Source organism: Ochotona princeps, chromosome 5 (genome assembly GCF_030435755.1).
Source record: "Ochotona princeps isolate mOchPri1 chromosome 5, mOchPri1.hap1, whole genome shotgun sequence".
Taxonomy (NCBI): Eukaryota; Metazoa; Chordata; class Mammalia; order Lagomorpha; family Ochotonidae; genus Ochotona; species Ochotona princeps.
The window spans coordinates 20,901,920-20,914,745 of record NC_080836.1 but is presented as its reverse complement, the minus strand read 5'-3'; the positions used below and the strand labels follow the sequence as shown (position 1 = coordinate 20,914,745).

The 12,826-nt window shown below is 47.6% G+C and overlaps 1 protein-coding gene and 1 long non-coding RNA gene across 3 annotated transcripts in view; one reads left to right on the top strand and one right to left on the bottom strand.

Moving 5' to 3' along the window:
* Positions 1 to 12,826, bottom strand: part of LOC131480361 (uncharacterized) — a 352,527-nt gene that overhangs the window by 247,250 nt on the left and 92,451 nt on the right. The window lies entirely within an intron of this gene.
* CXCR4 (C-X-C motif chemokine receptor 4) lies at positions 6,243 to 10,020 on the top strand. Its single transcript, XM_004589368.4, has 2 exons — positions 6,243 to 6,348; positions 8,420 to 10,020. Exons 1-2 carry the CDS (start codon positions 6,334 to 6,336, stop codon positions 9,461 to 9,463), a joined length of 1,059 nt encoding a protein of 352 aa, XP_004589425.1. The 5' UTR covers positions 6,243 to 6,333; the 3' UTR covers positions 9,464 to 10,020.

Sequence of the window (12,826 nt, the reverse complement as noted above, 5' to 3'; positions counted from 1 at the left end):
GCCCAAGGCCATGTGGATGGATGATCAGATTGCCACATTTCTCAGAACAGTGTGACTCTGCCAAGGGATGCACAGTTCTCTCCAAATATCGACTGCCAAGAGAGCTCTAGGCATTACGTCTTGTTCTATAGCTGCTTGAGGTCACCACCGATAAATTACTGGTTTGAGAAAAGCAATGAAAAATCTTTCCATGGAGAACAGGACTTGCTCAGTTAGTTATTTCCTTGAAATAAGTCATGCCCTTCTTCCAGTTTAACACCACAATTTTTGAGGCAACAGCATTGAGTCTGTTTGTGGCTCTTCCTGCAAAGCCACACAGCACCTGCCTTGGGAGCACAGCAAACTTTAACCATCCATCGTCCTTGCAGTGGGATTAGTCAAGCAATGATCACTTCACCGTCAATGAAGTGGTCCCTTTGTTACAATGACTTACCAGAGTGATTCCAATTTGCCTGTATTTGTTTACCAGTGTAGTTTTTTTCTCTTCGCAGGGCAAATTTTGTTGTCTTGTCCTGCTCGCTATAAAGCTTTGTGGAAAATCGCTAACATTCTCATCTTGGTGAAGGCAAGCCTTTTGGCAATTGAAGATCTGAATGACTTTAGAGTTAAAATGGTTCCCAGAGAACCAGTAATAATTTTCCTAATTTGATATGGAACTGCAAGATTAGAAGGCTTGGGTTGACTCTCCAAAATCATATTTCACAGAAGGACCTTGGGAAGGAGGAATGGGCTGGGTGTGGTGAGGCAGGGTCCCACTTCTTCCACCTGACATAAGCTTGGGAGGACATTTATAGCCTTATGTCTTGGAGATTTGCAACCCTGGGCTAGAATTACACTGGTCTTTGGAAAATAGTCTCCTTTTCTTTGTAATCGCTTGGGAAAACGTTAACTTTGTCTCTTTGAGTACCTTCTAGCACTCAAACAAGCTTGTGCTCTTTCCACTTTCTTTAAAAAAACAAAAGTCTTGGGCCTGGCGGCGTGGCCTAGCGGCTAAAGTCCTCGCCTTGAAAGCCCTGGGATCCCATATGGGCGCGGGTTCTGGTCCCGGCAGCTCCACTTCCCATCCAGCTCCCTGCTTGTGGCCTGGGAAAGCAATCGAGGACGGCCCAAAGCTTTGGGACACTGCACCCGCGTGGGAGACCCGGAAGAGGTTCCTGGTTCCCGGTTTCGGATTGGTGCGCACCGGCCCGTTGCGGCTCACTTGGGGAGTGAATCATCGGATGGAAGATCTTCCTCTCTGTCTCTCCTCCTCTCTGTATATCCGGCTTTCCAATAATAATAATAAAATCTTAAAAAAAAAAAAAAAGAAAGAAAGAAAAACAAAAGTCTTCAATTTTTTAAGGGAGGGGAAAAGGGTAAGCAATGAGGGTCCCATGCATTCTGAAGGTCACTATTGCCCTGCCTCCTGTCCCCACAAGAGGTCTAGTGCCCTGACTGACTTATAGCCTATTTGGGGACACAGTACAGCTTTCAGTTGTGCACACAGGCACACGAGCTCACATACAAATCCTTCAGCTGTACAGCAAGCAATAGGATATGGCAGGATGCTTGCCACTGTGTCCCTGGATTCGTATGTCTTCCCTCCAAACTGCAGCCAATGTTAGTGATTCCCTGGGTGAGCAGCCAATCTGGAAACTTGCAGACCCTGTCAAAGTCTTGACAACTCCTAAGCCTGGCTCAGTTGCTACAGCCACACAAGGAAGTCGTTAATTCTTTAAAGGTTCAATGAAGGTTTTGGGTGGGGGGCTGTCATTTGCTCAACCATGGTCTAGCTGCATAGAGCATTCACTTTAAAGCACCTAGAATATTTAGGGAAGAGAGGTAAAGACATACATGCATGTGAAAGTATAATGGTATCACAAGAGATACCATTCAAAGCAGCCTGTAAGTAAATGCCACATGACCTTCCATTAGAAGAGAGCTTCTAGAGGGTGACAGAGAAAGGCAGACATTGGGATGTAGTGGGATGAGCCCAGGCTTTGGAGCCAGACAGACTGAGCATAGATCCTCCAAGTGATCCCAGGCAGTTGCTCATTCTCTCCAGACTTGGCTCTCTTACCTGGGGAAAGGGGTGAAGGCACCTGCAACTGCCTTCTAGAGGAGATTATCAAAAACCAGCAGCACATATAACACACACACTCAAGAAATGAGGTTTTTTTTTTGGGGGGGGGGGGCCCGGCGGCGTGGCCTAGCGGCTAAAGTCCTTGCCTTGAAAGCCCCGGGATCCCATATGGGCGCTGGTTCTAATCCCGGCAGCTCCACTTCCCATCCAGCTCCCTGCTTGTGGCCTGGGAAAGCAGTTGAGGACGGCCCAATGCATTGGGACACTGCACCCGTGTGGGAGACCTGGAGGAGGTTCCAGGTTCCCGGCATCGGATTGGCGCGCACCGGCCCGTTGCGGCTCACTTGGGAGTGAATCAGTGGATGGAAGATCTTCCTCTCTGTCTCTCCTCCTCTCTGTATATCTGGCTGTAATAAAATGAATAAATCTTAAAAAAAAAAAAAAAAAAGAAATGAGTTTCTATATTTTTCTCATTGTTTTATATGTTTTCAAGACAGATGGTCAGTAACTTCCCATATGTCTAGGAGTCAGGAATTGAAAGGAAGTCTTTTGCCTGGGTGGCAGGGCCCCACCTACTTGAGCTGTCCCAGCAGTCTCCAGAGGGCTGCTTCTCAGGACACACACACAGCAGCAGGAAGCTGGAGGCAAAGACTGGGACCTGAACGCAGGCCCTCCAGATATGGGATGTGGTGTCCAAACAGCATCTTAATAGCTGCACCAAACGCCCACCCCTATTCCTTTTGTAAAATATGCCATTAAAAAAAAAGAAGAAGAAGTAGAACAAAGAAGTTAGGTAGGATTACCTCAGGAGAAAATAAAAAGAACTCATCCTCTGGAAAGAAGAGAAAAAAAAAGACTTAGGGCAAAAGTCATCACATCCAATGGCAATATCTGAGTGGATACTTCAGGAAGTGAAAAAATATGAGAAGAAACACATTCTGGCTCCTTATTTTGTCATAAAACTTATTGCTGTTTTTCCTGAACATGAAAAATGTTTCATGTCTTTTATGAACTATTTGGAAAGCACAGGGAAATGCAAGGAAGAAAATTACAGATACAATCCCACCTCCCTGTGAAAATCCCTATAAAAGTCTTGGTTTTCCTCCCCATCTTTGTCTTAGTGTATATTTCAACCTGCGATACACACAGTTTTGAATGCCACTTCTTGCAGTTTGTTCCCTAAATATTTTCCTGCATCATTCAATGTTTTTTTCAAAAACACTACTTGCAATGTCCAAATATGGATGCACAAAAACATTTTCAACTATTCCACTAACCAGACATTTAGGGCTATGCAGATTCACTGTCACAAATAATGGTTCCACAAGTATCTTTGCAGCACTAAGTCCTGCTTCCTTAGGATAAGTTTCTTAAAGGTGAAATTACTGTTTTAATGGCCCTAACTGTATACCAAAAAAAAGTGTGCCAGCTAGGCTGTCTCAACTCACTTTCCCATCAGTGACAAGTGAGACAGCTGGTCTTTACAAATCCGGAAACCAAATATTATCTTTGGGGAAAAATGGTTTTAGCTAATTTGATAGACGACAAATAGCATTTCATTGTTCTTTTAATTACTGCCTTCCTTCTAGCAGATACACCTAAAAGGACCTAAAAGGAGTCTTCAGATAAACAAAGGGGCTTTCTTTTGTCTGCCAACAATCAACAAATACTTATTATGCAAATAATTTTATTCCAACTTTATCTCTTGCGGAGCAGCTTTAAGAGATTCCACCCCTCAGACGCCAGCCATGATGAACGCGGAGGAGTTCTGAGGTAGGAACGCAGCTGGCATTTAGGATAAAACCGACTTCTGCCAGTTGGTCAGGCGTCTGATAGGCAAGTCAAGCAACCGGTCTGAAATTCGAGCCCTCACCTAGTTTATGCTAGTTAAGGATTGGATGAAATAACAGCATTTCTCACAAGTCTCCGGAAAATTCTGCGTAATATAAAACGTTATGATCAACTTTCTCTAGTCCTCGTCATTGCGTCTCCTAATCCGGTTGCTTCGGAGAGGGCCCCCTCCCATACCCCTACTCCAGACGGTCGTATCAGCTTTCCTGTAACGGGCGAAAGTGCAGAGTTCCCCCAGGACCGTCAGGGACATACTGAGAAGCCGCCCCTACGAAACAAGAAAACCGCGCTGTTCACAGGTTCCCAAGCCTGCGCGCGGCCTCTGGAACACCTCCAAAGCTGCAAGTTTTTATCTGTGGATCAATAAGGGGGCAGTGTTTATGGTTCCGTCTGGACAATCTCCCTCCCTGGGACCCACCCGGGTGGAGGGCGTCTGGAGTCTGAGCACGCTCCCACCTCGGTCTCAGCCACCGCTTTTGTGGCCACCCGCCTGCGGTCGCACACTTTCTCGGTCCCGCCTCTCCCTGGATCCCCGCCCCACCCAGGCTCGCCGCCGGCGCGAAGTGGCGCGGGGCAGGGACGCACGGTCTGGGCGCCTGCTGCACACCCCATCCCATCTGGAGAGACTTTATCCATCCAGTCCTCCTCCCCGCCCAGTCCAACTCTTCTTGCTTCAGTTCTCACGCTAGTGCTCCACACAGAAGGGTGGAAGACGCGGGAGCTGAGGATCCGGGACAGGGGTGGGTCTGGGGGTTCAAGTCCCGACTCGGCGTGCACGGCCATGCCCTGACTTTCTGTCTCCCCGCGACCACCATGTGCGGCTCACAGGAAGATCTCGGGAGGTGACGGTGAACTTAAAGACCCTCGAGGGTTGTGAGAATAACGAGTGACTACGTTATCAAAAAGTGATTCTGTATCGAAAAAGTCCATAGACTCCCCGTTTTTCTTACCACTGTGAGAGGAGTTAGAGTGGGTAGTAGGCAGTTAGGGTATTCTGGGTCCCCGAGTCATTTTTTCTTCCCAAATATAAAAGGGAATTTCCCCACCATGTCTTGGATTCACCAGAACTCGTCTCTCCCCCAAAAAAGTGTATATCTTAACTTATCAGGAATGCTTCCCAGGAGACAAAGGTAACATTAACATATCTATTCCCCACCTGAAGCGTCCACCCAATTCTGTCTCCAGCCATTGCCAAGGGGGTGGGCTTCAGACTGGCCTCTTTATCATTAGAAAGGGACCAAGGAAGTTGGCCAGTGACACCTTTCTGGCCTTTTGTCCCAAGGCCAGGTACCATGGAAGCCAGGAATTTTCTTTGTTTATGAAGAAACATCGTTGAGGGGAACCTTTGAAGGATGCTTTCCCCACCATTAATACGAGTTTTTCTCTCTTAGCTTTTCCTCCTGCCACTATGGCAGGGGACTAGGGTTTTTCTCTCCTGCTTTCCTCCTGCCACTATAGCAGAGGATCTCGAGGCCCCCTCCCATCACTAGGATGGGAGTCTACTTTCTCAACTTCTAATAAATCTTACTTTAAAACTAAACTGTGTCCGCATGATAATTCTTCTTTCCTGCGAGACAAGAATTGAGGTTGCTGCAGTATTCGGGGGTCAAAAACCCTACAACACCACGACACATACTTTTGTCATTTTAAAGTATTATTCAAGGAATCTGTGGCCACATTTTGGACTTTCTCCATCACAGCCTCGGTAAATGATGCCAAAGCCCAGCTTCTCTGCTGTTCGAACCGCAAGCGTGCAAGTCCTGCAACACAGAGCTAAGCTCGGACGGCAGGCTCTTGCTCTACCTACTGCTCCAAAAGCGGGAAACTGGCTCAGGAGCTCGGGCCCCATTTCCAACATTGCCGCCTGCTGGCGGGGTCACTCCAGGAACACCCACTGTCCGTCCTGCTCAGGGTCTGAGGGTGGGCGGGGGTCTCCAGGTGTAAGCCTTTCCGGGTCTGAAAATCAACCCACACGGGCGACGACGTATGCTTCACGCGGGACACGATCCCAACCGTGCCTCCCGCCTTGCCCCAGGTGCATCACGCTTTCCCCCAAGTTCGCCGAACGTCCCCGCGATGTCCCCATTCGGCCCGGGGCCCCAGGACGCGATCGTCCGAGAAGAGTAGTGGGTCAGGGGATTCTCAGATGCATCCCCTCCCCGCCCCAGCCCCATGTGACCCTCCAAGTCTTTTTTCTTCCCTCCGCCACCCTCCGCCTTTCCCGTCCCCTCCCCTCCCCTCCCGGCCCCGCCCGCCCGCCCACCCTCCCTGCGCATGCGCTGCTCTGGGAGCGTGTTTTTATAAAAGTCCAGCTTCAACCACAATCTTCAGTGTGTTGGCTGTGGCAGCAGGTAGCAAAGTGGTCTCGAGGACTCGAGGGGGCTCCAGTAGCCACCGCGGCTGGACAGCGAGCAGTCACCATGGAAGGGATCAGTGTAAGTTCATTTTCAACCTGCTTTGTCCTAAACGTGCACACGCGTGAACTTTGAGGGCACTTTCTTAGTGGGTACAAGAGACTAGCACATTGAGGGTGCTGGTGCCTTCGAACGAGGGAAACAGAAAGTTCTCGTGATCTTAGCTGTGTGAGAGTAAGACTTGGCATATTTCTTCTGTGTAAGGAAAAACTGGAAACGAGCTTTGGGATGGCTGCGTGTGTGGTACTCTCCCTGAGTCCTGGGGCGCGCTCCGGCTTGCGGAGCTGTTTGCAAACACAGGAGCATTCCGTGCACAAGTGCAGCGTAGGGGCGTGCGTCACTACATTGGTCTCCCCTTTGAGCAGCCAGGGTTTCTCCGGGCCAGTTAATGTTATCCGAATTTAGGGGGTGATAAAGGGGCGTGCCTGAACCGAGTTCCCAGATGAGGTTGCCCTCGTGGTTAACTTCAGGAAAAGGATCCGGGAAGCTGTTCTTGTCAATGGGCATTTGTTTGCTAAACTCTAGGCGGAGCTGTGCCAGTGCCCGGGCACTGGGGGGAGAAGGGCGGGAAAGGAAGACGGACCCTCTGCACCAATTTTCCGGGCAGTCTGAGTGGTGGCAGCAGCTGGGAGGCGGCCCGGAGCTGCCGGAGCGCTTCAGGGATCCAGGGGGAGACCCGGCGGGTGTCGTAAGAGAATCGCTTCCCCCACGTCCGCGAGTCGATCCTGAGGTTAGGGATGGTGCAGAGACCCACGGGCTATCTATAAGCAGGCACCACTCAGCCACTGACAGAGAAGTGTGCCCGGCTTGGACTTGGCGCGTGAGGGTGTCGGGTCCCGCACCTGGGCTGCTCGGTCGCCCTGGCGGAGACAAGCAGGTGCAAGCGGGGAGACGGTTTAGCTTTCGCCAAGCTCAACTGCGGCGTTTAACTGTCGGTGGTTTCCTGAAGCCTTTTGAAACCCCCTCGCTACGGAGGCTTTTCGTTTCCTCCCGCGGCGCGCAATTCAAAGCCCTCGCGGCGGAGCCGCCCAGTCTCGCTTGCACGTCGTGGAGTTCCAGCGGAGCTGCTGGAACCGTTGTACACTAGTGGTGGGCGTGGTGAGCAAGGGCGGCCGTGGTCTCCCAGAGATGGGCGACCCAGGTCCTTGGCGCACCCACTGCCCAGAGCCTTCCGGCTGCCCACCTCGAACTCTATTAGATGGATCCCTAGCAGGGTTAGGAAGCCTGCAGGGAGTGCGAGGAAATGAAACTTGGGGGAGGACCACGGGTGCAGGACCCGTGACTTTCCCCACCCAGGAAAATGCCCGCGCTACCTAACCTCCTGAACCGCCAAATGATAAACACGAAGCTGGCCAAAGATCCACGCCCCCGTGAGTGACCACTTGGGTTAGGAGAGTGTCCTGTGCTTGTCGGACGCGCGTTCCCAATACCCAAGGCTCCAAGGGGTCGTCGCTCTAAGGGGCTTTGCACTTTGCACGACACGAGACGAGTTGCTGAAAGCATTGGTTTGGGTTTAGACAGGCGTGGGAAAAACGTTGTGTGTCTTTGGGGCACCCCAGCGCCTCTCCCTGCCATCTAGCTTCTCCTGGGGAAATCTTAACAAAAGTTAACCCCAGCTCTTCCCCCCGCCCCCTCCCCCAAAGTTGGATTCTAACCCGCTCCACATGCACACACCCACATCGCCTGGGAGTGGCCTCTTTGTGTTTGTAGGCTTTTTTTTTTTTAACACTCCTCAAGGTCTTTTTTTCCTCCCTCTAGTGGGCGGGGTGGAAGAGTTAGCCAAGATCTGACTTTGAAAGTCTCAGAATCTCAGCGCCCTTTTGTTCTCCACAAAGAATATTGTAATTGGTTCCACTAAAGAGAGATATAATGAAGTGAGGGGAATGGGGGATGGGAAACAGGGATGCAAGAACCTGCAATAATTCTCTTGTACCCTAACCGCCCCCACCCACCCACCCAGTCCTTTAGAATTTCATGAAGAAAGTTAGCCTGATTTGGATTTTATAAACTCCTTGTTAAAACAGTCTTCAGAACTTTGGTCATACTTGCTGAACTTGTAAATCAATGTGACCTCCTTTGCCTCTTTTTGCAGATTTATACTTCAGATAACTACACGGAGGAATTGGGCTCAGGGGACTATGACTCCATGAAGGAGCCCTGCTTCCGGGAGGAAAATGCCCATTTCAACCGCATCTTCCTGCCCACCATCTACTCCATCATCTTCTTGACTGGCATAGTGGGCAACGGGCTGGTCATCCTGGTCATGGGTTACCAGAAGAAACTGAGAAGCATGACGGACAAGTACAGGCTGCACCTGTCCGTGGCTGACCTCCTCTTCGTCATCACGCTTCCCTTCTGGGCCGTAGACGCTGTGGCAAGCTGGTACTTTGGGAAGTTCCTGTGCCAAGCCGTCCACGTCATCTACACCGTCAACCTCTACAGCAGCGTCCTCATCCTGGCCTTCATCAGTCTGGATCGGTACCTGGCCATCGTCCATGCCACCAACAGTCAGAGGCCAAGGAAGCTGCTGGCTGAGAAGGTGGTATACGTTGGTGTCTGGATCCCAGCTCTCCTGCTGACTATCCCCGATTTCATTTTTGCCAACATCAAGGAGGTAGAAGGGAAATACATCTGTGACCGCTTCTACCCAAGTGACCTGTGGTTGGTTGTATTCCAGTTTCAACACATCATGGTCGGCCTTATCCTCCCAGGGATTGTCATTCTGTCCTGTTATTGCATAATCATCTCCAAGCTGTCACACTCCAAGGGACACCAGAAGCGCAAGGCCCTCAAGACCACGGTCATCCTCATCCTGGCCTTCTTTGCCTGCTGGCTGCCCTACTACATCGGGATCAGCATCGACTCCTTCATTCTCCTTGAAATCATCAAGCAGGGATGTGAGTTTGAGAACACTGTGCACAAATGGATTTCCATCACCGAGGCCCTGGCCTTTTTCCACTGTTGTCTCAATCCCATCTTGTACGCCTTTCTGGGAGCCAAATTTAAAACTTCTGCTCAGCATGCACTCACCTCAGTGAGCAGAGGATCCAGCCTCAAGATCCTCTCCAAAGGAAAGCGGGGTGGACATTCTTCTGTTTCAACCGAATCAGAATCTTCAAGTTTTCACTCTAGCTAACACTGATGTGAAAGACCTTTATATACATATATATATAGAACTCTTTTTTAAGTTACACATTTTTTTCAAATGTAAAAGACTGACCGACACTGTACAGTTTTTATTGCCTGTTGGACTTTTGTCTTATGTTTCTTTAGTTTCTTTTTGTAAGGTTTAATTGACTTATTTATATAAATATTTTGTTTCATGTTGATGAGCGTCTAGACAGGACCTGTGGCCAAGTTGTTAGTTGCTGTGTATCTGATTGTAGGACTGTAGAAAGGGAACTGAACATTCCAGACTGTAGTGAATCACGTAAAGCTAGAAATGACCCTCAGCTGTTTGTGCATAAATAATCTCTCCATTCCTGTGGAACATCTCTCTTGGTTTTGTTTTTTCTATTCTTAAGTTGTTTGGTTACACTCTGATTTTTTTTTTCTGTAGAAGATGGCACTTACAACCAAAGCCTGCAGTGGTATAGAGATGCTGGTTTTTCAGTTTTCAGGAATGGGTTGATTTCAACACCTACAATGTACAGTCTTGTATTAAGTTGTTAATAAAAAGACATGATAAAATTACTTTGTCTTACATTCTGATTTCTGTTGACATTCCTTTGGTTGGCAGTGGATACAAGTAATAATAGAGAGTGCTTTTGGCATGCCAGGTACGGTCCTAGGTATTTTCTGTTTTCTTTTTTTTTTAAAGATTTATTTTATTTTCATTACAAAGTCAGATATACTGAGAGGAGGAGAGATAGAGAGGAAGTGGAGCTGCTGGGAGTAGAACCAGCGGCCATATGGAATCAAGGCAAGGACCTTAGCCACTAGGCCACGCCGCTGAGCCCTGTCCTAGGTATTTTCTTTGAAGTATTGTACTTAACCCAAATCCGTGACAGATCTGTTTCTGTCATCCCCTTACACTATAGAGGAAGTAAATGAGACACAGAAAGCTTAAGTGACTTAGTCAAAGGCATTGGGTAGGTAGAAGAGCTGATATTTCAAACCATGCAACATGACAAAAGCTATAACCATTTCAACTTGGGTGGAAGGTTAGAAATGGCCATCCAGCACGGCTTTTTATGAAAAGGAGAAAGGTCATGGGCTAGTGTATCTCCTGTGTAATCCACATGAGTGTCATGCCTGCCATTGTTTGCGTTTTCTCATCTAAATCTTCTGAAGATACTATCACTTTCCTTTGCACAAAAAGCAAACTGTATGAGGTTCAGAGGAGTTACATAACTTGCACTTTTACACAGGCAGATACCAAAGTGGATTACATTTGTCAATCCACCTTTTGCTCTTAATACTCAACCCACTGTTGTCCCCCACAACACCTGGTTGTAAGTCAACTGAAATGTTTAAAAAAAAAAAAATACATCAATGTTTTCTTCATAAAATTAACCATGCCCAAAATATCGTTCTGGTGATATCTTTTATGCAAATCTCAATACTTTTGTTCTTAATGTATTGCAAAAACTACCACCTCCTCAGGGGTTCTGCTAAGTAACCAGCAACCTTGGTGCTTAAAGATTTTGGAAGAAAAGGCCACTGAAGCAAGCTCTCCATTGCGCCTTTTTTGCACAAGACTCTGAAGTCTTAGGTAACCACCAGAGCTATTGACACTACCATTGTGCAAGCAGTGGACTCTTGGGTAAATTTCAGCTCTAGTCTCCATTTCAAGATAATTTCTTTACTGAAGTGAACCATACCTGCCTCACTTGGGGAACACAAGGCACTCAAAGCATGCAAGCAAATAATAAGTAGGGTGTCATTAAGGCAATATTTGACCTTCTTTTAGTGATTGTTTTTGGCACAGAAAATCTGTTTTGGAGGAAAAATTGCAATGCCTTATCTTTTCCAACACAAATCACATTTGCTCAAGGCAAATTATAGATCCTATGAAGGGAAATAACTTAATTACATAAACTAGAATCCAATTTGGCTGTCCACTTTTGCTGCAGTCTATGGAGCTGGGGTAACTCGGAGCAGTGTTCCTATGGCACTTGAGAACACAATTAGATTTCAGATAGGAAATTATCTTGAGGTTTCTTGGTTTTCCCTGGGAAGGTTGATGGGATCACCCTTGGTGTAAGTATAGTTTTACACAGACTCTTTCAAAGGCTTAGTCTTAGAGCCGTGACTATTGTGACAGGCTTCACTTGAACCTTCTTTATAAATATTTATTCTTAGGGAGACAATAGAAGAAATCCTTGGAAGGAATTCTTTTTCCTTCTCTTGGCTTCAAACCTCCCTACCCCAGATTCCTCTCCTTTGCCTTGGAGTCACAACAAAAGCGACTGAGCCGAAACAAAATTCCCGGTGTCACAAGTCTTAATGGATATTTCATTCTCCCACAGAACAAAGGTGGAATAGCTCTTTTTCAAAAAGAAGAAAGCTTTGGCACTCTCCCCACCCCAAAAGGGTGCCCCCCGCCCATCACTCTCTGTCCCCAGTCTGCCATGTTCACAGTGGCTCCAAAGGCTTGCCTGTGTGGTAGTTTGTTTGACAATGCAGGAAAGCCCAGACTGATGGCCAGCCCTTGCATGAAACAGTTGATTGTTCCCTTCTCCTCATCTTTATGAACGGGACCCTAGAAGGTCAGTAATGTGGATCCAGTTATACAATAGCAGCTAAAATATTTAAATTGTATGCAGGCTGCACAAAATGGCATAAAAATGACATCTGACTTATTAATAACCTTAAGCCTCCAACTGGGAAAGAATATGGGTGGGTTTTTTTTAGTCTTGCAAAGCTTTTGTTTTTCTGAAATGACACTTAACAGTTTGTCTCCCTCTACAGTGGACTTCCCAGCCCCCTTTTGTGATTATGTTTATATTAAATTAATGATTCTTGGTAGCCTTGTGGGATGTTAGCTTATCAGCTTCAATAATCAAACTAAATATAGCCTTCTCCCAGCTTATTGTCAGATATTAAATAAGGGTTTTCTGGGGCCAACACCCTGGCACAGTAGGATAAGCTTCCACCTGCAGCACCAACATTCCATATTTGCATGATTTCAGTCTCAGTTACTCCACTTCCTACCCAGCTCCCTGCCTAATGGCCTGGGAAAGCAGTAGAGAATGTCACAAAGCTTTGGGACCCTGAGCCCATGGTGGAAACTTGAAAGAAACTCCTGGATCCTGGCTTTAGATTAGCTCAGCTCCAGCCATTATGACCATCTGGAAAGTGTACTGGTGGATAGAAGATCTCTCTCTGTCTCGCTCTCCCTCTCTCTCCCTCTCTCTCCCTCTCTCTCCTTCTCTCTGTAACTCTGCTTTTCAAAAAAAATAAAATAAAGTAAATCTTTCAAAAAAGGCTTCATGGACAATAAAGTTGGCATTGTTTCCATGTAACAATCATTTAAGAGGGACAGGAGCCCCTGGGG